At 41.1% G+C, this 25,871-nt stretch overlaps 1 protein-coding gene across 2 annotated transcripts in view; it reads left to right on the top strand.

Annotated features, from left to right (window-relative positions):
* Positions 1–25,871, top strand: part of LOC107387783 (C-terminal-binding protein 2) — a 168,990-nt gene that overhangs the window by 75,560 nt on the left and 67,559 nt on the right. For both annotated transcript variants that reach the window (XM_054749263.2, XM_054749264.2), the window contains exon 2: positions 10,869–11,080. In XM_054749263.2, coding sequence (XP_054605238.1) covers positions 11,023–11,080 — 58 coding nt within the window. In that variant the 5' untranslated portion in view covers positions 10,869–11,022. The remainder of the gene's footprint in view (positions 1–10,868; positions 11,081–25,871) is intronic.

Genomic DNA, 25,871 nt, shown 5'->3' with positions numbered 1-25,871 from the left:
TATAAATCACACTTTAAACATTAGTGTTTGTGACGTTACAGCAAACACTTGACGTGTTCTAGGAGTAATGAAATCATCATCAGTACTGTTAAGGTTACAACTATCAAAACAAGTTGCTCGCTGTTGATGATAAGTCATCTTACAGGATCGACTCCCTCAACATGTTTGCTTTTGAGAGGCTCGTGTATTACAATTGTTGTCGACAATTTAGGTTATCGACATAATCATGACTAATCCCCAGTCTTGGCGTCATTGAAGATCTCAAGAGTGTTTAAATAAGAGAAGTGCAGTATGACGGGATCTACTGCAACAGGCTGCCACAAGCATAGTGCTGATAGCTATAAAGATAAATTGTTTCTTCAAGATGCATGGCTTCCATTATTTGCCCCACTAACAACATGTTTACATGGCTGCATTGGATCCTTTGCAGTAGACAGGTAACAAATCTATAGGGTGAACAGATGGTTAATGAGGCGTAAGTGGAATGACCTGATGTGCTGCATAGCTTTATGAACCAACTGTACCTCCACACCTCTTTCTGCTCCTCCTGCCTTTTCAGTCCAGCTCTGATTAGGGACTTGGGGGTCCTTGTGGCAATATTTTATTACAAGCCTGAGCACTTTGAAGGCCTCCTCAGCATCACACTTGCCACATGTCTTCTTGCTGTTGGGGCTAGCTGTCCTCCAGAGAGCTGTTCTACATACGGCGGACAAGGAGTACAGCTTTGTGCAAAAGCCTGCTGAGACCCTACACCATTTATCTCTCAGCTGCAAGGTTGGGGCAGTACTAATTGACTGAGCTGTGTGTGGCTATGTGTGTGCACAAATGTGTATGTTTCAGTGCTGGTCTCCTGAAGGATGGCACATTAGTCAGTCTGAGTTTGGTAGGCTGTGGTAAAGAGAGGGACGGAGGGAGGCCAAGCTAGTGCTGTGAGCCCATCAGAGGGGGCTTGGATGAAAAGCTGTCCTGTAAAGTCAGTGACAGGCTCAATCTGTGCAAAATACAGCCAGGAAAACCGTTCTGGAAGCAGACATGCCACACAGCTGATGCTGCTTTAATGGGAATTTAGGCCCAGTTTTCACTTGAAGAGATATTTTGCTAAACTTTCACCCACAAGTTGGGGTGCAACAGATCGTCATTGATCTGTGATCTGCACAGATCTCTCTCTGCAGTGGCGCATGGTCCACGACTTGGTCACATGAAGGGCCAAGGCACCACCTGTTCAATCCTGCGTGTTTCGCACCAATCGATGACAACTCAAACGCTGCAGTTGCGATGTGTTGAAGTTTTAGCTATCTCCCTACCGGGCCAAACTGTAAAAAGAGATATAACAGTTAGGAGGACCGGGCCTTCAGATCTCCCGGTCAATTTCCCCCTCGCTGCATTTACCCTGAGGTTCCAGTAAACACACCTATTTCAGCTACCTCATACGTAACCATTAGCAAGCACTAAACACCACAACAACTGAAGTTGATATATTTTTTTTCAACATCTTTGACATGAGTATTTGTGACTAGTAACAATGTTTGTGGTTACAATTATCATTTAAACTTGTGTTTACTAATAAAATGGTGTTTGGTGACAGAACTACTCTACAGCTACAGGAAGCGTCCCAGATGCCTGGAGACAGCTCAAAACAAACTAGTCCTGAATTAAAACAGCGATCGTAATAAAACAGCATTACTAAAAGGAGAAAAACTTTACTTTGAAAATCCGTATGAATGAATTATTTTTATTAAGCAACGAGCAAGTAGCCACATGAGGGTGGATTTCTGCTCTTTGTGGCTGTGTTGTTTTGGTGATTTTAGGTGTTTTGGCCAAAAACTGAAAATGCACTTTTGGGCCATTTTCAGCCGAAACATTTTAATGGCCGAATTTTCAGTGCATCCCTAAAGCATGTAGTAAATGAAAACCACAGTACATTATATGGGGAGGCCAAAAGCAGCAATGTTACAATAAGTACTTGTTTTATTGATCAGTGTGTTCGCCAGTTAAAATCTGCAGGTCTGTTTGAAAACCAAAACAATTTCTCCTCCTGCTGGGCTGTTACTGATCTTATCCTGTTCTCTTATGTCAACAGGTAACTCATAATTATTTCTGTTAGAATTGATTGCCAGAACTCTGAAAAATAAGTCAGACTGAAATTATCCTCAAGTGGTCCTGGCTGTGTGAATCCACATCGTGTGTGCGTTTCAGCGTGATGTTCCTCTCACCACTCCATTCTGGACTTCATCAACACGTTGTTTGACTTGGCCTCGTCCCAATGTAAGCCTGAGTACAGCATGGAGTTGGCCGTCTCACTGTCCGCCGGGAGACAGCTGAGTGATGTGTGATTCTGTAGTCTGTGCGCGTTGGTGGGCACATTCTGCCGTAAAAGAGGGGTTGTGGGAGCGCCTCTTTCTCCTCGGACCCAGAAGCTGTGAATCACAACGGCTTTTTCTGGAAGAGACCCAGAAGGGAGGCAGAATCGGGCGACTTGAGCAGGCTATCTTAGCCTGGCCTCCAGCTGACACCAAGCTGGTGATGAGAGCTTTTCACCCTCACAAAGCAAGACACGCCCTCCTCTGCTCAGCAGGTTGGCGGGCTGTGGGTGTTATTCCTTTATTTGGACGCATTTCCAGCTTTAACCTTTGGCTGCTTCTCATTCTGATAACCTCGCCCTGTTGAACTTGTAGGAACAACAGCTTATTGATTGAATTTAAATAACACAAGGCGGGTTAGCTAACACCTAGCGATGCTTGTAGACGAAGTCTGCGGGTTGAAAGCATTTACGTTTAGTGTGCTATAAATAATTGTGTGGAATTGTCACCTGCCTACGCTGGCACTGATCATGTTTGGTTCAAGAAAATCACAGTCTCCTCTACCCGAGGTGCTGACGACGAAAGCTGATATTAATAATATAGCCCAGTTGTTGCTGCGGGGTGTCCACACCTTCCTGTTTTCTCTCTCTCTCTCTGTGTGTTTTGGCCCAGCACTGACAGATTTACCTCTGGAGGAACTCCAGCTTCTGAAACGGAAAAATGGCCTCCATTGTTCTAATTGGGCTCCAGTGAAAAGAAAACACTTTTTTTTCCCTAAAACAGAAAACAAGTTGATAATAATGGTTTGCAATATGAGTATTATAAACAGTGCTGTCACTGAGACGTGTGTTTATTATTTCTAAAGGAAACAGAGGATGGAGATGTTTTTCCTCTGTGGGTGAAAGTGTTAAGCCTCCAGTAAAAAGTTCAGCTTCCTTTGAGGAGGCTCTCATGTCGGAGTCTCTGAAGAGTTGCACAGAGTTCCGGCGTTTGACAGGAATCGGCGGTAAGAGGGATGGAGATTGCTCCGCGTACCCCTGCTTCACACTGTCAGATAACGTTAACAGTGGTCTCTTCACACAGTTTCCCCATCCAGCTCCAGAGGGAAATTAAGTCATGAAACGGACTCTTTGAGCAGATGTTTATTTTTTGAACCTGCATCAAGACGTTATATCTAAATTTACATTGTCTATAGCATCAGGTGGGAGAGGAAGTAAGATATGTGTGTACTCTAGAGGGCCTCATTGTATTTGACAGCTCATTTAGAGATTTGGTCCAAAGCTTCTATTGTGGCGATATTTTTTGGCAGCTCAACTACTTTCGCTTTATTTTAAAGCTTTCTGCCGATTCACTTCTACCTCTGACTGCCTGTGAGTTTTTTTAAGGATAAATCAAGACACAGTTTCTCGAAAAAGATTTACTCGCCATCTATTCATTTCTCGATATTTTCCATGATGATTGATATAGAAACGTGTAGTTTCAGGGTTTTTGCCCCTCGAGGTTGGATTGACTGTAAAAGATGTTTGTACAGTCGGAGGATTTGTAGTAGCGTAATAAAATTGAAGAACGTCCATGCAAACAGTTTTCCGTCTAATCCTAAATCACTTTAATCTTTGAAGATTTGCAGAGCGAGTCAAACGGTGGTGTTTAGTTAAAGAGACCGCAGCAGCTGTTGGAGATTTTTCATCATAATTACTAAACAAATATTGAAATGAACTTAATGAGAGTGTGCTCTGAGTACATATGTGCTGCAGTCACCAGCCGTGTTTAACGGTGCAGACGTTTAGGAGAAATAAAGGAACAAAATTCCTGCTTCCATGCATGAGCATCCATTAAAAAGGCTTATAAATCTTTGGATTATCTTCTTATTTTTTGTATTGGATTAATTTTTTATCTCTCCAGTCAAACATCGTATTTACTGTCTTATTTATTAGGCAACAAGCCCTTTTCTACACACATTTACTTGCTTTGCACCTTTTGCTCTTTCTTCTAACTTGAAGGCTTGCTAATCAAGGCTAAACAAGTTTTGATTCAGGTGCTTATGTTGCTCATATTCTGACATCTTATTGATTCATTATTTTAAAGATTTTTGGTTTTTTTGCCCTGATGATGAGAAGACCTCCACATGCCAAATGCAGCCAAGTTTTCCTGGATTTATCCAGATGTTTTGTTGATAGAATTCCCAATAACCATAACACCGCAGTATTCACGAAATGAACCGACGAGTGGAAATCTGTAGCTGTTAGATGTTGAAATGTCAGACACAACCCTGTGAAGACTCAGAACAAGGGGTGTCCCTTTCAGCTGCCAGCTTGGGGGCTTCACCAGCAACTCTTCCCATCTTTAGAAAGCCAAGTCCTGCTGGAGCAGACCCCAAGGCTTAGTGTCAGCAGATTAATTATGGATTTACCTAATTAGTTCACAAACTATTCTGTGTTTGAGGGGGAAATGATTATTCCCTCGAATGATGTCTTTTCTCAGTCCTTGCCCGGCTGAACGTCGCACGTCTCTAGGTGTGTGTGTGTGTGTGTGTGTGTGTGTGTGTGTGTGTGTGTGTGTGTGTGTGTGTGTGTGTGTGTGTGTGTGTGTGTGTGTGTGTGTGTGTGTGTGTGTGTGTGTGTGTGTGTGTGTGTGTGTGTGTGTGTGTGTGAAGTGACACACAGCGGGCAGGTAGCATGACCTTTTAAATTATTCAATCACCCAAACCAAACGTCAGTGGCACTCTGAGAGTCCGGCCTCCACTTTGGCTTTTTAGCACCTGTCCAAGCACATTTCTGTTTGTTGTAAAGTAAAGAAAATGGATTCTCTGTTATGTTTTAAGGCTGTTTTCTAGTCACACATGAAAGTGTTCTCTGAAATCAAAGGTTCATCCTATTTAGAACCCCAACATCTACATCACCTTGTCCTAGTGTGTGTCAGCTAAATTAGGATTTATTTGCTAATAAATTAAGGTTGTGCAGGGATGTTGCTGAAATACAAAATAATCACATCTTTTATTAATAGATAATGTTTCAGTTGGTGTTTTTTATTTATTTAAGTATTATTATTATTAGTAGTAGTAGTAGTAATGTTGTCGTTGTTGTTGTGAGGATATGTCTTCTAGAGCTGGGACGTAATTTTGGGGGGGGACGTGTGGGACATGTCCCCCCCACTTTTTCAAAAGGCAGTTTTGGTCCCCTGCACTTTTTTCCGTCCAAAAACAATGTTACGCTCCATTAAAAGGGTTTGGTTGAGCACTAGGACCGAAACGGAAACCGGTTTACTATTAGACCCGCCCAAAAGCTAATCTATTGGCTCTGCTGATACTTGCTAACGTATTATTGGCTGTTGCTGCTGTCACTCAAGTTGTAAACAGTCAGAACGTGCTCACGTTGTTTTGCTAGTTTGGAGCCGCTAGGGAACACCGGTACTGAGTCACATCGTCAACTAGACGCTGTGTAATATCAGAGCTCAGCTCAGCTTCCATTACATAACATTTGAATAAGTGTTCATTTGTGAGTCTTTGGTAGTTAGGCACAGCCAGGAGGCAGCATGTCAAGAAAACGAAAAGTGGATATAAGAGACTCCTTTCAAAGTCAAAACGTAAGTTGGAACATGTGACACCCCTGCATTAAGCTCAGACTCACCTCCTCCTTCACAAACATACTCAAAACTAACTTTTACAAACTCATCTCCTCCACATAACTGACTCCTCAGACACAATTTATTCGTATTATTATAATTATTGTTTTATTATTATTACTATTATCATCATAATTATTATTACTAGTAGTAGTAGTAGTAGAAGTGTAACTTCAAAACTTTTATCATTTAACTTTATTGTAAACTTATCTATTGCAATGTATATTTTCACATTAAAAAGCTCTGAAAAATGAACAGTATCATCATCGTCAACAGATTTTTTAAGCTTAATGTCAAAGATGTACACTTTTCATTAGATTTATCTTATTTTTTCCATTTATTTTTTGTGTGTTGAAATGCAACAACTGTTTAAACACTTTTAAGGGAAAAAACATATTTAATATGTTTTTATACACTCAAATGCTAGGGTGATGATCATGTGCAAAACATTAGTTCAGCATGTCCTCTAACACAGCAAATGAACAAACGGCCAGATCTCAGGAGGGACCGTTTATGTATAAATAATTTTTATACTTTTGACTAGGCCTGGGAAAGTAACAAATTTTGCTGGACGATATTTTGTCCAACAAATTGTTGATGATAAACGATATCATTGTCAACATTATCTAGACCAAAATAACCACTAATATAATGTTAATATATCATAATAATGCAAGTACACCCTTTAAAATGCAACAAATAAACCTTCATTTAACATTGAAATGTCCAGAACCAGAACTTCTAAATGAATAAAAATAACAAACAAAAATTAAATAAAAAAGGAATCTCACTCCCTGTTAGAAAATGTTGCACCAAAAACAATAAAAAAAAGAGCCAAAACAATAAATACAATAGCCTGTCCATTGTCAACAGCCCAAACTGCACTTCAATAATGATAATAAATAAAAATAATAATAGAGTTGTACATTTTTTAACTTTGACATATATATATATATATATATATATATATATATATATATATATAGAGAGAGAGAGAGAGAGAGAGAGAGAGAGAGAGGATGGAAAAATTATTGAGATGGGCACATGACGTGTCAAGGGGTCTTTACATAACACCCCCCACCCCAAATCCGCACAAGCCTGCTGTGTCCCCCCCACTTCTGAAATCAAAATTTCGTCCCTGTTCTAGAGAACAACAATATTATGAAGCAACTAAAATTTACTTTATTGTTTGAGACCTGAATTGAAAGTCCATCCATCTATTCATCAGTCTGTCTTTCTGTCCATTCGTCTGTCCATCCATTAGTTAATTTCATCCATCCATCCATCCATCCAACCAACCAATTAATTATAAGTAATTATAATTAATTAATTACAATTAATTAATTATAATTTATTATTGGGTCACAGGGACAGGACACACACTTTCACAGACACATGGCATTCTGTCTCAATCTGTCCCCCTGCTGATATTCTGCATTCCGTATTCTGCGCTTCAGGCTGTGTGTGTGTGCGCGTGTGTGAGTTTACGCGCATGTGTGTGAGTGTGCATGCATGTGTGTGCGTGTGGGTGGTCTTGTTCTGTGTGAAAAGGAAGCAATACAAGTGATAATGCTGCAGGATTTCATAATTTTATCCTTCTCAGCAGCAGTACTGCAGGTGCTCTCCATGTAAGCCAGGTCCTTAGTCAACTTAAAGTTGCGCACATTTTTCCGCTAAGTTTTCTTTCATAAATCCCAAAGGTTGCGTGGAAAGTTGCTTACGCAGTTTTCCGACCCCATTTTGTGCATAAGCAAGCTTGATAAATGAGGCCCCTGGAAGTCATCTTGTGTGTGACTTCCTCTTGTCAAAAGTCACTCTATAGTAGAGAAGGAAGCTCCCTTCTCACATTAGGTGGTAGGGTTCATGTTACTAGCAGATCCCATTTAGACAATCGGACAAACACACTTACACGGTAATTCCCAATGACTATAGGGCGGTGTTCATCTCTACACTATAAAAACATCTCAGGATCTGCAATAAAAACTGTGAAAGATCCTTATAAATATGAATATGTTGTACTTCAATTTAAATGAAAAGAAATTATGTGTTTCGACTATGTCTGTCATGTAATTTGAGATTCATTAGCTTGTAAAAATTAAAAAGATCACAAATCAGGCATTGCATATATGATGTCACAGGAGCTCTTCTCCCCAGCGTAGCTGCAACTTACCACATGACCAGATTTATAGTGGTTTTGGCCACGTTTATTGCTGCTTCTGCCATCCTGGAGGAAGGATTGGAAGCTCGCTAAACTAATTTTCTCTTCTTTGTTTCTGGTTTGATGACGTCAGTTTGGTGAGACAAATATTTGGACAGCAGTAGCTCAGGAGGTAGAGCGGGTTGTCCAGTAATCGGAAGGTTGCAGGTTCAATCCCGGCTCTGACCAGAGAATGCTGCTGTTGTGTCCTTGGGCAAGACACTCAACCCGTGGTCGTCAGTGGGACCGGTGGCTCCAGTGTTCAGCAGGCCTTGCCTCTGTCATAGCTCATCATCACCAATCAATCAATCAATCAATCAATGCTTTATTTATAAAGCGCCTTCCGCAACCCTGTCAGGAAGCCCAAGGCGCTGAACATGGTACAGAAAGTTAAATATAGTGAATAAATCAGAAAATAAAATCAATTCAAAATTCAGATTACAAATTACAAAAAAAGGTGAAACATTCTAGTACAGGATAAATGTGTAAAACAAGGGATAGAGAGAACCATTGAAAACTATGAAATAAAATCAGCATAAAAGAGGGCCAAATTCAAACATGTTCAGGGAACGCCAAGCGGAGGAGGTGGGTTTTTAGGCGACTCTTGAAGACTGGCAGAGATGGGGACAGCCAGCATGTGAATGTGTGTGTGAATGGGTGAGTGACTGATTGTGAAGCGCCTTGGGGGGGGGGGTTGTAGAACCCTAAGAAGGCGCTCCACCAAAACAGGCCATTTGTAGTTCTATACGTCTATTCATACAAAGCTTTTATGATCTCATAGACTCCCAGACATTTATGGGCCATTCCCATCTGTACCGGGTCGGCCCGGGCCGGGTAGCGTAGGTTGTTTACATATCTGGGTGGCCTGGTATTTTTACGGGCCAACCAAGGCTCATTCTCAGCTCTCTTCGCGAGGGGGTCTGCTTCAGGCCGACCAGGGCCAACACACCCACTGCTGACAGCAAATTCACACCTTCCATTAGAGCAAGCCTCTGATTGGTGGGTAGAATCAGCCCACATGGGCATAAGACAAGGATGTGTGGAATCAACTGGGCCAGGCTGGGGCCGACTGGGGCTACCCGGCCCGGGCCGACCCGGTACAGATGGGAATGGCCCATTAGTTGGGGACCTATGGTCTGAAAGTAGATGGGTGTGACTTGGGCTCCCTATTGGAGGTTCAGAATATATATTTTTGAGGTTATTCATCCAAAATCATACAAGTATATTCTGTAAGGAAGGAAAATGGTGATGGTTTGCAGAATTGAGCTTTCTGTGTGTATTTTGGGTGTCACCGGATGCTCTTATTTTGACACACTGCAGCATTGTGGTGTGCATTCAGTTGATGGGGGAAAATAATGCAGTGTGCTTCCTAACTCAATAAGTATGTGTGTTCACATAATATATAAATCTGTATTTATTATTGACCAAAGATTCCCTTTTATGACATTTTTCTAGAATCAAACAGCCCTAGCAGACATTTTTTAAGACTATACTTTTCATACCTTCCACAGTTGTCCCATATGGGCTGGAGTGTCCTGATAATGTCAGATTTCACCCAGACCAGCTTCAAGTTCCAGACTTGACAGGCCAATTCTGGCAAATTACTCTGAAGACTGAAAGCACAGTCACCTCTAATCCGAACCTGCATGACAGCAGAAGAAACTGCTGTTCTTCTCTTCTGTTTTCGTTCTAAATTCTTACATAATATCAATAAAGTCCTCAATGAACTATTTTGTGTTAATCCTTTTTTTTTGTGAGAGAAGAAAAAGACAGTTTGTGATTATCACTTTTTTTCTACAAGCGCCTCAGGCTCTGGTCTTGGACAAGCAAAATGTGGAATGTGAGCGAGAATATTTAATCCGAGCTGCGTTCATGTGGTTTTATTTTAATTCACTCCGGAAACTGATCCTTGCTTTTCATGTATGCTCTGTGGATAAATGCATTCCCCTCTGTTTTATCAACAAAGATGCCCTTGTTCAAATAATTGCCTGCAAATCTGACAGCAATTCTGAATTAAAGCTTTATTAGGTACTACATTTCCAAACAACTAAAAGTTTCATTTTATGGGCATTTTCTCTTTCCACCCTTTGAGTATTAAATGTTGTGAACTCGTGAAAGTCCACTGAGTAGAAGTAGGAGTGTAATTATCTGACTCTTTTAATGTATAGAAAGTGTGATTATGTGCTTTCTTTTTCAGTAGATTTTAAGTACCCTCTATCGGCCTGACAGTGCCATTACACGTCTTCCTCTGCACAGCTTCATCCTGTCAAATAATAAATCTGACAAGTCCTACCAACCTTTTCCACATTTCCTTAGATCAGCTCTTGTCGTATTAATGCCTAGGATCGTGTTCGAAGGGCTTTTGATGGATTTTCTGAATGAAGATGCTTCAGATGTCGTTCCAAACAATAAAGAAAATGATGAGTCAGATGAAACCTCAGATGGGTTTGTCAGAGGAGAACACCCGTCAAACACAGAGAAAAGTGGAGCTTTTAGAGCGCAGAAGTTTTGTCACTGTTTAGAGCAAATGGAGCACTTTGTCACCAGCAGTGTCAGTGTGTGTGTGTGTGTGATTTAGTGATTTCCTGTATATCTGTTGCCAGGAGCTCTTTGTGAAACAAGAAACAGAGTGACTTTGTTGTTAAGGACCCTAAAATGACTTCCAAGTTAGAGGATTTTTTTGTGCCTTAACAAAGATAACGTCTGCTTTTACGACGTGTGTGTTTAACCGCGTCCCTTTGTGCTTGTAGGTGTATGCGCCGAGGCGGTATGCCCCGGGGAACAGTGCTGACAGTGCACTAGGAGTCTGAACCTTGTCAGTGTTTGTGGTTGAGGAGGAGAGGATCCCTGCCGTGTTGTGCCGAGCAGTGCCATCCCGCGCCGTGCTGTGCCGTGTTTGACGCCATGTCTCTGACTGATAAACATAAAGTGAAGAGGCAGCGACTGGACCGGATCTGTGAAGGTAAAGTTTCATCTCTCACTTTCCTGTTCTGTTTTTTTTTCTGCATTTTTCTAAAAAAAAAAAAAAAAAAAAGTACAAGCAGGTTTGTTGTCCTGATTTTTATTTCATGGAAATGTATACGTGATCTGGGTGTGATTGATTTTTGGTGTTTGCCTCTCTAGTGGAACAAATCAAGTGTTTTCACCTCTGGTATCATTGAGATTGTTATCAATAGAAGTTTTGCTTAAAAAAATGTATATATATTTACAGTGTGTGTGTGTGTGTGTGTGTGTGTGTGTATACATATATATATATATGTGTGTGTGTGTGTGTGTGTGTGTGTGTGTGTGTGTGTATATACACTGTATATGTATATATGAGTATATTTACATCAGTGTAAGTATGGGTGTAGTATGGGTGAGTCTAATTTCCTACGTGGAAAAGATGTTAGTCTGTTTGAGAAGGGTCAGATCATTGGCATGCATCAATCAGAGGAAACATCTAAGGAGATTGTAGAAATGACAAACTGAGTTAAGAACCGTCCAACACGTTATCAAAAACTGGTCTGATGAGTCCAGATGGGCCCTGTTCCAGAGTGATGGTGCATCAGGGTAAGAAGAGAGGCAGATGAAGTGATGCACCCATCATGCCTAGTGCCTACTGTACAAGCATGTGGGGGCAGTGCTATGATCTGGGGTTGCTGCGCTTGGTCAGGTCTAGGTTCAGCAACAGGATGTTCTCCAAGAATGAGGTCAGCTGACTACCTGAATATTCTGAATGACCAGGTTATTTCATCTTCCCTGATGGCACGAGCATATTTCAAGGTGACAATACCAGGATTCATCAGGCTCATATAGTGAAAGAGTGGTTCAGGGAGCATGAGGCATCATTTTCACACATGGATTGTCCACCAAAGAGTCCAGACCTTAACCCCTTTGAGAATCTTTGGGATGTGCTGGAGAAAGCTTTGTGCAGCAGTCAGACTCCACCATCATCAATGCAAGATCTTGGTGAAACATTAATGCAACACTGGATGGAGATAAATCTGGTGGCTTTTGAGAAGCTTATCAAAACAAAGCCACAGCGAATGTGTGTCGCAATGAAAGCCAAAGGTGGTCCAACCAAATATTAGTATAGTAATATTTGTATAAAATATGGTTGTGTGTGCGTGTGTGTGTGTGTGTGTGTGTGCGTGTGTGTTTATATATATATATATATATATATATATATATATATATATATATATATATATATATATATAAAGTTCATTGGTCAGGTCAAGTCTAGACAGAACTGGATGTTTTTTGACTGAGCTGAGCTGGGATTCAAAGTTTATCTAGTGTTTCAGAAGTAAAGTCAGAGCTCTCTGCATCATTGTTAGTCTTTGGAAGTTATCACAAATTTAATTTCTAACTAGAGATTATTTTAAGCAGCTTTTGATGACTTCATCCTTGCTATCTCAATTTGTTTCACTACAGGAGTAAACTTTACTGGTATTTAATTGGATCCACTCTATCTTCTCCTTATGTTCCCTGTGCTGCTGCGTGCAACACACTTGTTACGCTCCCATTGCTGTGGTGAAATCTGCACCTTTACGTTCTTAAATGAAATGTGTGCTGAAGATGCAGAAATGATGGGATTAACAGGAGTTTGGCTGCACAGTGGAATAATGAATCAACACTCCACAGTCTTCCTGAAAGTTTCTTTTCTCAGTTGTATTACAAACTGAGCTCTTAGCTAACTTCAAACAAAAACAGCTTTTGTAAAGCCTCTCGTGCTAATTGAACATCAGTGTATTTTATTTTCCGGGTGGTTGACAGGCTGTCTGCCTCTGGTTGTTAAAAGAGTAAAGTCTGAGTATTTTTAACTGGCCTTTCTTTATGATTACTAAGTTAATCATAAGCCTGTCTGCTTATAATGTACTTTTCTTTATTTCTGCAAAAGAAGTTTTAATCATCTTCTATTTGTTGACCCTGTTTTAGACTCTCACATCCCCAAAACTGCTCATCAAAGCTCTTAATAGCACACCTATTAGTGATTCTTGTTTATTGACCACAGTGATTTCCTCCTGGCACACAGCCCATGTCAGATGCTGCAGCAACCAGGGTATGAATGAGTATCTGTGCAGGAAGAGGTCATTTAGTGGATGTAAAGGATACCAGATCTGTCAGAGCTGTGGCTTGTTTGCTTAGGAGCATCTCTTGTGTGTTTTGGAGGAGAATCAGAATTGAGGTTAGATTTCTGTTGGTATTGAATGGCTGCTCCCCTGTTGTGCCTATCAAGAGGCAAATAGCATTTTGCTCATGAACTGCAACAATTATTAGACTTTAGGTTGTGGATTAGAGAGCAGCGGGGCTGTGCTTAGGGTCTAAACGTGGACTAGGAGCCCCCTGCTGTGAACATTGTTACAGCGTCAGCCATGACAGCAGGAGTCTTTGCATCGTTGTGTGGGTGGGAAAAAAGTATTTAAAGTCGTGTAAATGTACATTTTGAAACCCACTCTTTTGCCTCTGCCTGTCATGTGTTTGTGTGCCAGTCTGACGGTGTCCTGAGGTAAAATCATCTCCACTCTGCGGTCTGGGTCCCCAAGAGGCTTGTTAAGCTGCTGGGCCCTCTTGGAGCCAGTGCAGGGAGAGGTAGACACGACCGCAGTGCTGGAAAACGATGCTAGACACTCCATTACCCCCACTGCCAGCATATTTGTTTTGCTACATGATGTGAGCACCTCAGCATTGTGCGATGGGAGTGAAGGGCATATGCCGCACTTCCTCAACAGGCTCATAAATCATCTCAAGAGATGGTGTCCATCTCCTTCTGATTCCTCCTTGAAACATTTTTGAAAATGCATTAGACTAAAGCCTGTCTATATGTAAATTGTGCACAAATACTTTATATTTTGTTTCTAAGAAGCCAGAATTCTCTAAAATATTAAGGCAGTCTTGATCTATACCCTTTCAGGTTTTCTAAAGGTTTCAGCTTTTGGCTGCTGTTTTCACTTCAGAGATTGCTGTCTAAAGGGTTGGTAGAACTGGGACTGCTCTGGCTCTGTAGCTCCCAAAGAAATCTGTTTTTAATCCTATTTTTGTCACACACAAAAAAGATTTTCCTCCACAGATAATAGTTTTTTTCTGCTTGTAATTTTCACAGAAAACTTATTTTTAGATCAAGATATAGTTGAAAAAATCAAACAGAAAAATAGGAATTTGTGTGGAAAAAAAGATAGATGAGTTCCGTAGGGCTACCCAGTCCAGACATTTAAAAGCTGAATATGGTTTAATGGACTAAAATCTTTGCCAAATTCTTTTGTATTCAGCAAAAACTCAAAATGTACTCTAAATGTACCTGTCTAATTCAAGAAATATTGTGGCACATGCTTGCTTTTTTTAAATAGTTTAACACCATCGTGAGCTGCTGGCATTAAGTTTAGGAGAGAAAATATAGGATATTCATTTATTTAGGAATCCATTAAACCAACCAATGTCTTTCAGACTGTCTGGTTTTGCATTAGATTCTCCTGTTATGGAAAATTAAATCTATGATATCCCATTTATCCCAACAACCATTAAATCAGGTGTGTTGGGGCAGGGAAACAACTAAAACATGCAGAATAGTGGCCCTTATGACCAGGATTGGACACTACTGCTTTAAATGATGATTTAAGAGCTTTTAAAAGGGTTCATGTCTAATTTATCTGGGTCTGACATTGAAAATGTAGAGGTGCTAAAGCTAAATGTGACACATAAAAGCCATTGAGAATGATCATTTTGACAGCTGATTAGTTAATTTTTCCTTCATGGTAGCTTTGTCTTTAGAGCTGTTCAGTGAGACTGTTGCTTACGTTACTGGGACTACTCCGATTCCTGTCACTAAAGATTACAGTAAAACAACAAGGGAATTGATTGTATCATCACCACAATATGTTAAGTTGATGTCTGAACAATGTAGAGCTCTGTTTTCTTAAACATTATCAGAATCATTGAAGAGTAATTTATCAACGTCTGTTGTTTTTATTCCACATATTTAAAGGGACTTTACGGAGTTTTGAATTTTTATGCTCGCGATTGCCCCCTCAGGCCAAAAGCGTAACAACAGCTTCAATAGTAGGCTCGTGCACGAGGCGCGCATGCTGTACGTGCACACTCCTTACGAAAATAACAGCTGAGACAGTCCCGTGTGTGTGTGTGTGTGTGTGTGTGTGTGTGTGTGTGTGTGTGTGTGTGTGTGTGTGTGTGTGTGTGTGTGTGTGGCCAGAAGGACAGAGGACAGGAGAACGTGCAGCTAATTAATTAAATAATTAGGTTCTGTACCTTTCTCTTCAGCACACAAAGGTTTATGATGGGTCAATCCTCCTGCATGCTCAGATCATTCCCTTCCCCTGCTTGAAAAATTGTTCCAAAATGAAAGTTGAGCCCAGATCTTTTTTTATCTGTGAATTCAATGCCGTTCGGCGAGTCTCAAATAAAAATTTGGGCATCTTACTGTAAAAAAATATACCATTAATGTAAAACATAAACTCTAAATAAACTATGTTCACATCCAGAATCGAGCCCGGGTCTTCTGCACAAGAGTCCGACGTCTTACTAGGTGAGCTAAAGTGCCAGTGGCATCTTTTGTATCTGTAACATTTATATCCTTGATGACAGCTGAAACAACGTTCAAAGAACGGTTCAGAGCGAAAATGGCTATTTTGTTACTAATTTGCAGGAAATATCTAGAAGAAAGCAGCTAAGGGTCCTCAGAAATGTAGCTAGGTTCATCACTAGGCTTTAGGAACAGCGACAAAGTTGCTGTGTTGGCACTACCTCACTCTCTGCTGCTAAAGCTACTGATAGCAAATGCTATGGGCTATGTCTGAGCGTGAACAAAGCAGCCTGCTCGACCCGAGAAGCTCTCTGTTTCTGTGATTTTACAGAAAAACAGGCAATCACAGTGAAAATGCCAGGGCTCATTCTACAGGACCAGGGCATTGCAGGAGAATGTATGAAGAAGAAATTTATTATTTCTATACATGTTTTGACTGTCAAACTTCCATAATGCCCCTTTAACATTTTATAATGATGTTGACTGTGTGTGTGTGTGTGTGTGTGTGTGTGTGTGTGTGTGTGTGTGTGTGTGTGTGTGTCCAACACTAAACATAAATTCATAGAAATGCAATATCTTAACACTATCTATGAATTAAATTTTCTGTAATGTTTATCGGTGTATGATTGAGCAGAGCTGCTAAAAAGTGTGTGTGTCCACTTAGGGACATTCATCAGAAACTGAGGTGTTGATAAAGCAGTTCCTGTTTTATTTGAAGTGTTACAGCTGACTGACTGTGATACAGCTGACTGTCTGGTGAGAAAATAAAAATTCAGTAAAACAACAGATAGAAGAAACTTCTGCTTTGTGATCATCAGCATCTTCATCAATGATTTGTATGGCTCAGTTATGATATAAAACAACAGTTTACCACCACCCTTTTGCAGCAGCCATGTAATACGGGGTAAATTAAAGACCAAGTTCCCTTTTTTCTTCAATGCATTTGCAGTGGTCTCTAGTATGAACGAGTGCCTTGTGAGTTGACCTCTGTAGGAAAAAAAAGCTCTGGCGCTTTTGTTTCAGGAAGTAGAAGTGAGCCAGAGGAGAGATTAGCAGCAGGTGGCAGGATTTTGGAGTCTTACTAGTTATTATTTCCTGTTATTCGGACATCTCGCCATTCATTGGCTAACAGCAATGCCAATCTACCACTGACTCTGCTTTGCAACAATCAGTGCGGTTACATGCGAACTGACCAACATCTAAATCGGTCCAAATCGATCTTATGTTAATAATCTGGCAGTTTCAATGCTAGTTTACATGTGCAAACTGACCTCTCAAATAAAGTTTGTTTCACTCCGGTTAAGTAGGTGGTGACATGCGCCCTTTCATGTCAGCATTCTTCTGGTTAGCTTAAAGCAACAAAAATCAGTGTTTCCCCTAGAAAATGTTCCAGCCGTGCCTTAACCAGTTCAGTTCGACTAACCCATTTATACGTAGATGCAGTCATTTTCCTACCACATTATCTGAGTGCTTCAGCTCGATTAGAACCAGTTCACTTTCAGCTAGACCAACGCGTTTACATGCATTTAAAATAACCAACACAAGTCTTTTTAGAATAGTACTTTGGTTTTCTGATGCACATGTAAACGCACTGATTGTGGAGCTGCTAATGCTAATAGTTAGCTCCTACTAGCCAGACGTTATCAGCTGTTTTTTGGACACTAAACCAACAGCAGCCTTCCCAATAGCGAGCCAAGATGGATGAGTCCGTGAATGCTAATTTGACAATGTGACATAGGTCTGTCGGTCTTTTCTTAATACAAACGTTTCCCCTTTTATTTTTTATCAGAAGCTAATACAGGAGATAGGTGTAGGAGACTATTTTAATGTTTAGCCTGCATGTAAACTTTGAGTAACCAGACATATTCCATAACCACACTTTCTCCCACACTTCTCGTGCATCTGGCCGAGGTAGTGGAACGGGCCTGTTAATTTCCAACAAATGGATATACAGTCAGTTGCTACCCATCACTAATTACAACTCCTTTGAATACCATGCCATCCAGGTAACTGTACCAAAAAAATTCTTTTTGGTTGTGATATATCGCCAACCAGGTCAACTCGGAGACTTTCTTGATGAACTCGACACCCAGCTCTCCTCCATTCCTGAGCAGGACTGTCCCACAATGGTCCTTGGAGACATGAATATTCACCTGAACAATCCTAGCTCATCAGGCTTCCTGTCAGTAATGTCATCATTTGATCTAAAACTAGTACAAAGTCCTCCAACTCGCAAAGCTGGAAAAGCACTTGACCTCGTTTTCACCAGAAACTGTGCCATAGACACAATCTCTGTCACATTGCTGCATCTTTCCGATCATTACTTCATCCATTTCAGCACGACTCTACAAGGGAGGTTCACTGCTTCCTCCCCAATGGTCTCATTCCGCCGCAACCTCCGCAATCTGCCACCCCACCACTTCTCCTCTCTTGTTGCCTCCACTCTTCCATCTCCCAGCACATTCTCTGCTTATGAAGTGAATGATGCCACCGAGTCACTCTGCTCCACACTGCTCTTGTCTTAACAACTTGTGCCCTTTAGCCACTAGACCTGCTAGATCCTCTCAGTCGCACCCTTGGCTAAATGATACCCTCCGGTCTCTATGCACCAATCTTAGAGCTGCGGAACGGAAATGGCGCAAAACAAAAGATCCTGGTGATCAATTGAAATTTCATGAATTGCTGTCCTCATACTCTGCCAGCATCACTGATGCAAAGAAAGCTTTCTACACTGACAAAATGTTCAGCTCTACTGACTCTCAGAAACTATTTTCAACATTAAAAACTCTGCTCAACCCTCCGTCTCCACCTCCTACCAACAATCTTATCAGCTGACAAAGTGGCTGCTATAAGCAAACAGTTTACTCAACTGGCCACTCCTGAACATTCGCTACCACAAACTCCTTCTAGCCCAACCATCTCAAGCCCTACTGCTTCATTTTCCTCTTTTTCCCCTCTCACTGAGAACTATGTGTCCAAGCTTCTCACGTACAGCCGCCCTACTACATGCCCACTCCACCCCATTACAACTAAGCTGCTCCAAGCCATTTCTCCTACAGTAGCTGCAGCAGTCACACATGGCGATCAATACTTCACTGACATCCGGTACATTTCCCACCTCTCTCAAGCATGCTCAGGTTAAACTGCTGCTAAAAAAACATCTTTTCCTCCAAATCATGTGGAGAACTACCGACCTATCTCTCTCCTCCCTTTTCTGTCCAAAATCATTGAAAGGGTGGCTTTCAAGCAGATCACAGAATACCTCTCACAAAACTGTCTTCTTGACCCTTACCAATCTGGGTTCAAAAAGGGCCACTCCACTGAAACTGCTCTGGTAGCAGTGACAGAATCCTTAAAAGAAGCTAGAGCGACTGCCAAATCCTCAGCGCGTATCCTGCTCAGCTTATCGGCTGCATTTGACACTGTCAACCATGGCTTCCTTTTGTTCACACTCTCTAGCTTGGGCATCACAGAGAAAGCACACGCCTGGTTTGAATCATACCTCACAGGACGATCATTCAGTGTATCTTGACTTGGACAATCCTCTACAGTGCACCATCTTGCCACAGGAGTCCCCCAGGGCTCTGTACTAGGATCTCTTCTCTCTGGGTGAGATCATTTGATCACATGGCTTCATGCAGACGACACCCAGCTCTGTCTGTCATTTCCACCGGACGACCACACTGTCTCTGCATGAATATCAAACTGTCTCTCTGACATATCAAAATGGATGAAATCCCACCATCTCGAACTCAACCTCTCCAAAACTGAACTACTCGTCATTCCAGCAAAACCATCCATACAGCACAATATCTCAATCCAAAATGATTTCCTATCTCTGGCTCCTTCAAAGGCAGTCCGAAATCTGGGTGTTGTGATTGATGAACACCTGACCTTTCCAGATCAAGTTTCCTCTGTTGCTCGTTCATGCCGCTTTGCGCTGTATAACATACGAAAGATCAGACCATACCTAACACAACATGCCACCCAGCTCCTGGTGCAATCTACTTTCATCTCCCGCCTCGATTACTGCAATGCCCTTCTAACTGGTCTTCCAGCCTGTACTGTGAGACCTCTTCAAATGGTCCAGAACGCAGTGGCGCGTTTGATCAGCCAAAAAGAGCACACGTCACCCCGCTGTTCATTTAGATCCACTGGCTACCGCTAGCTGCACGCATCAAATTCAAATTGCTAACACTAGCCTACAAAGTCTGAGATGGTACGGCTCCCATCTACCTGAATCCTCTTGCAAAGGCTTACTTTTCGGCCTGGCCGCTCCGGTCATCACAGGATTGTCGGCTTGCAGTGCCTACACCATGCTCAGGACAATCCAGACTCTTCTCATCCATCGTTCCTCAAATGTGGAATGACCTACCAAGCACTACAAGAACAGGGGCTTCCTTTTCGACTTTCACGAAACTCCTGAAGACCCTGCTCTTCAGAGAGCATCTTCTAAACAGGCACCCTTCCTGGACCCGTCCCCCTCTCTATTGTCCACTCCTTGTTCCCTCCTCTCCATGATTCATCATGCTGCCTCACTGCCACCTCTGACTGATTGGAAATTGGTTGTTGTTGTTATTGTTTTTGTTAGCCTCAAGGGCAACATGCCGATTATCACTTGTACGTCGCTTTGGACAAAAGCGTCTGCTAAATACATAAACATAAACATATTCCAAAATTTGCAAATAAAAAATGGTTTCTCAGTGAACTTGCTTTTTAAAGTTCATTCATCCAAAGTTCATTCATAAAAAAACTTTTTTCTTTTAAATTTTTTCCTTTTCCTTTGTCTTAAAAGAAATATCTATGTGGGGTCAGTGAGTGAATGGATGAATTGGTTATTGTTTACTTAGCAAACAACAGTGGAATATTTTAGATTCATGGATTTAAAGCTGGGCTGCACAGTGGCACAGTGGTTAGAGCTGTTGCCTTGCACCGAGACGGTCCTGGGTTCGCTTCCCAGCCTGGGATCTTTCTGCATGGAGTTTGCATGTTCTCCTTGTGCGAGTGGGTTCTCTCCGGGTATTCCGTCCTCCCACAATCCAAAAACATGACAGTTAGGTTAATTGGTCTCTTAACTGTCCTTAGGTGTGAGTGTGTGTGTGTGTACATTATTGTTTGTCCTGTGTGTCTCTGTGTTGCCCTGCGATGGTCTGGCTCTCTGTCCAAGGTGTACCCCACCTGATTGTCCATTGACCGCTGGAGATAGGTACCAGCACCCCCCCCCCCCCCCCCCCCCCGCGCGATGGATGGATTTAAAGCTTCTTTCCAGAGTATTTCTCTTATCTGATGGCACCATCTAGCGGCTGACAAGCATTTCACAGAAACTCTGTTGCTTTGTTTAAGATCGTAACTTCACGTTTCTGTTTATAAATGTTCTTCTGTAGCCGACAAACAGAGCTAAAATAATTTGTTTTACAAGTATTATTCTCATGTCATGTTGCGTTCTCATATATTTATATTTTAGAGACTTACTTGTCCGTGAAAAGTTCATCAACTCTGCATCAGCAGAGGTATTCCTCAAATTTGAAGCAGGTAAGCAGTAGTCTAACGCTATTGGTTAGTTCTGGTCGGCGCACAGTTTCCTATTGCATGGAGCTCTGCGGGGCAGGGGGCGTGTTTAGCAAAAAAATAAATAAATAAAGGACATATTGCTCACATTATATCACAGTACATGATGATATTATCGCTTTTACAGATTTCTGATCAATCGTACATCATTTCTGAAAGGGGAAAACTCCAGAAAGTTGCTTTAAAGGTTGATTTTAAGCTCCTTAATAAATCATTGAATGTTCTGTAGAACAGAATAATTTGTTAGCTGTATGTTTGTTTAACTCGTTCTACAGACAGTTTTAAAAAAGGACCAAAGACATTTATTTTTATTAAAGCTTTTAATTCTTCATAACTTTTTTTAAGCGCTTTGAGAATTTAAAATGTAAAGCGCAGTACAAATGAAATGCATTATTGTTATTATTATTATTTTCAAAGTTTTTATTAATCTGCCACATAAATTAAAACTTTTTTAAATAAACAATAGACTCAAATCGTGGAATTCTTGAAAATAGGTAAATCCACTAAGTTCAAGTAGGGGAAAAAATTACGATTTGAAAAAAATAATGAAACCGAATTCTTTGTGGCCCTGGTAAATAAAAGCATAGCATGTCAACCAGTAGTAGATTTAATGATTTAAAATAAACAACCAGTAGTTTACTTAAATGATTCAATTAGCGGTTGATAATGACACATCACTGCATGATTTACTGTGCATAATTTTGTCAAACAACACAACAAGATTATTTCGTGATAAAACGGCGTCCACGGTGGGTTTATGGACTAATCATCTTGCCCTGAAAGGCAGCTAGAAAAGCTTTTGTATCTCACAGCGCAGGTGTTTGCTTTAATAGGGGGAATCTTTCTTGATTAGAGTGGCAGTTTGAGTCCAGCTGCAGAGTTTGTATGTGTCACACACCTGAGACAGTTAGTCATTCCTGAGGGAATGACAGTTTGTTTACCCACATAGAGAAAACGTAGCAGGTGTTGTTGCTATGCAGGTGCAAGGAAATGTTGCCAGTCCCAGGAGGATTATCAGGGTTTCTCCATTGATTACTCACAATGTGTCAATGTTCAGATTTTTTAAATACATATTTGTAGAGAAACAGTCACACTTATGGGTTCATTTCCTTAAAAATCTGAGTGAAGGTAGTTTATGTAAACACAGACTGAATTGTCCTTTCCTGCATATAAACAGAAGCTGTCCAGATGGCTGTCATATATCAGTGAATCAGTTCTATAGTCACCATTGTGAGAGCGTTTAAAAAAAAAAGAAACAGCAGGTGATTTGTTCAGGAGCCAGTGTCCAGGCAGAGTCATCCCGCTGATTGCATGTAGCAGCGCGATAAGGCTGCCATGGCGATGGTCTCAGAGTATATGGGAGAAACAAATACAGCAAGTTAAAATCCTCACTGGGTCATTCTGGCTCCTGTCGGCGGTAACTCATCTTAATCCAGGTTCACACTTCAACCAGGCTCACAGTTGGCAAACACACACAGACCACATGAAGCCATGATTCTTTGCTGTTTCCTTTTAAGTCGTTATCTTTTTTTTCTTTCAAGTGGAAAATCTGGAATGTTCCCTTTCAAAAACCGTCTGCTGAGACAACGGTCTGTTCGCACTGTCCAACAGAGCCATCTCCTCTGTCAATTTTTTTACTGACAATAAAACGCTCGTCATGCGAGGTGATTTGCAACTCCGCGCGAGGTGAAGATTGCATTTATTTAAATGATGCCACTGGCCAAATTGTTTGTTGTGGCGGTTTAATATTGGCTTTTGTGGCAGCAGGATCTCAAATGAACTATCTCAGAAAGCCCAGTGGCTAGATGACAAGGCTGATTAAGCCATTAAAGGCCTTTATATGTATTTAGCATAATCTGACCTGTCTGCGAATAAGGATGCAGGAAGCTAGCATCAGAAGATGCTAGTTAGCTCAATCAAAGCAGCTGCTGGGAAGCATCAGCTTTAATTCAGCTTTATGAGGAAAAGCTATCCGTCTCTCCCTCTCTCTCGGGGGGAAGAGATTCATTTCTGTTGTCTGAAGTGATGAGGAGGGATCTGCCACGGCCCGTGTTCCTCTCAGCCTCAGGTCCTTTCATGTTCCCTTCTTAATTTGAGCTGAACCAATGTTTATCATCCAGCAACGACCAGGCTGAGCTGTTGGGAGGTTGGACAGCTCTGGTCTCAATCAGATTTTTCAGCTAATATTATTGTTTTGCTTGTAGACCGAAACATTCTCTTCCCTGTGGGTTAGATTAGAGCTGCTCTAATCTAGTCACATAATGTTTTATTCAACATCTGGATTCCCTCTTGCTGTGCAACATGATGGCACTTTATGCTGGTATAATTAGGAGTATAATATATCCATATCAGCAGTTGAACAAGTTGTTCGGGAGACCATTGTTCTATCTGATGCTGAATAGTCTAATCAGCGTCGGCCTTAATACTGATCATCTTGAATCAGGGCAACGTTCTGCTGGAAAAATTTCTCTTGTCCTCGAAGAAGATGGTATTCAACAGTTTATAACAATCCCAGCGACCCCCTTAGTTTTTTTATTTACTCTACGTGGACTGATAATTTGACTTTCTGAAACACAGTAACATATTTTCCACAACCGCAAGATGTGTCTTCAGGATGCTTGTTGAAGGAATGAGACGTTGCTTGCATCATTTGGGGTTAAATAACTTCCTGCCAACTGAAACATTATAATCACTAAAAAATGTTTTCCAGTAAGGGCCCCTTAAGCCGTTCAGACAGCCATACCAGGATACCCACAAGTGGTGGTGGTTGGACTGATGTTAGCTTGCTGAGAAACATTAACTCTCTTCCTAACCCATGGAAGTCCATGTCTTGGTCAGCGAATCAGTTGCCAGAAGACTGTCTCGATTTAAACCCTTGGATTAGTTGGCATTTTTGAAAGATTTGTTTGAAAACAAGTTCTCAAATTCAAAATGAGTATTTTAACCCTTTATCCTGTGCACATACAGTACATTACTAAGCCTGCCCTCTCTTTCTGTTCTGGCCCTATGCTGTTTGTTTGCTACTTGATTGGCGATCTTTTAACAGACATTTGATAACTTTCCTACATCGTACTTGTCCAATTTGTTGCAACTACAACAGGCTTTAATAAATAAGAGTTTTAGTACTCATCACTCATCGACGACCATGGCAGAGAAGTTAAGAGCTCGCCCTTTAACAGGAGGCTTAAAGGTTTGAGCCTCATCCATTGCAGTTGTTGTGTGATTGCCTGCTGGTGGTCGTTGAATGGACCTGTGGCGCCATAGGGCAGCTCTGGCTAAATGTAGCTTATCACAAACAGTGTGTGAATGTGGGGGTGGATGACTGTGTTCCTTGGGGGGTTGGAGAACCCTAGAAGGCAGTAAATCAAATACAGGCCATGTACCGTTCATTTGAACAAAGAATTGTCAGAAAGGTCCTGTTTCATGTGCTTGTTAGAAAAATATCTAATCAACCACTAAATTCCGAGAAAGTAATCTGCACACATCTAACCAGATTCAAGATGGTCAACATAACTAATCATAGCAATCTTTGCCAACACTCATGAAATGTCTCTAACTGTAATATTTACTGATATTAAGCCAGGATTTGGTGTAGCAGTGGCTAGCAGTCATTTAAAACATGGAGAACTTCATTTCTCAAAAAAATAAATTTGTTTAATATTCTGGCCTAAATTTTGGCAGGAAATAAGCACTTCTTCAAGGAATGCAGGACTTTTCAAGTTCAACTTTACTCATATTTTTATAACATTTGCAGTGGTCTCTAGTATGAATTAGTGCCTTGTAAGTTTTTCTCTGGGGAAAAAACTCTGGTCTGCCTGGTTAAGGACATAGGAGTCAGCTGGAGGAGAGGGTAGCGGAACACAGCAGGATTTGGAGTCTTAGTTCCTGATATTTGGATATTTCCCCTCTGATTGGATAACATCAATGTGACTCTACCACTGACTCTGTTTGCTCCTGAAGGACTTCTGTCATGTGGTGGAGTTGCTAATGCTAACGGTTAGCTTCTACTAGTTGATACTTTCTCCACTGTTTCCTTGAAACAACAGCCTTCCCGACGTGAGTCAAGATGGGCAAGTCCATGAATTCAGATGATTGATTTCCTTTTTATTTAAAAGGAACATTGCTGTCCAACATAATGCAAGATGCAGCTGATGCAGCGCGTTCAGAGTTTATAGCTGGTACTAATTTACAACTCCTGTCCCTGGTTGGGTTTTTTCACACATTACTATAAGACAATAAGATACACAATACAGAAAATACAGTATGACATAGATCTTTAAGGCTTCTAAAATCCTAGTGTTTTGTCATCTATTTTCTATCAGAAACTAATGCAGGAGATAGGTGTAGGAGACTATTTTCATGTTCAGCCTGCATGAAACATTCAGAGTGACTGATTATTTTCTGAAATAATAAAAAAGTTTTTTCAGTGAAGTTGACCTTTTAATCTAATTTGTAGATTTTTTTAAATCAGAAAACCCTAAATATGGGTTAATTTTTTTCATAGCTGCTTAGCATAAAAGAACATTAAACACTGGTGGTTGACTGGTCCAGTGTCTGCAGGTGGGTAAAATGCCCCTGTTGTGTAATCCAAAGTGCCGAAGGACTAGCTGACCTTTTTATAAACCATTAACGCCACAGGAAATGTTCATAAATGTCACAGAAG

This window comes from Nothobranchius furzeri, chromosome 16 (assembly GCF_043380555.1).
Source record: "Nothobranchius furzeri strain GRZ-AD chromosome 16, NfurGRZ-RIMD1, whole genome shotgun sequence".
Taxonomy (NCBI): Eukaryota; Metazoa; Chordata; class Actinopteri; order Cyprinodontiformes; family Nothobranchiidae; genus Nothobranchius; species Nothobranchius furzeri.
Note: the sequence above shows the minus strand (reverse complement) of the source record. Positions and strands in the feature narration are given on the sequence as shown.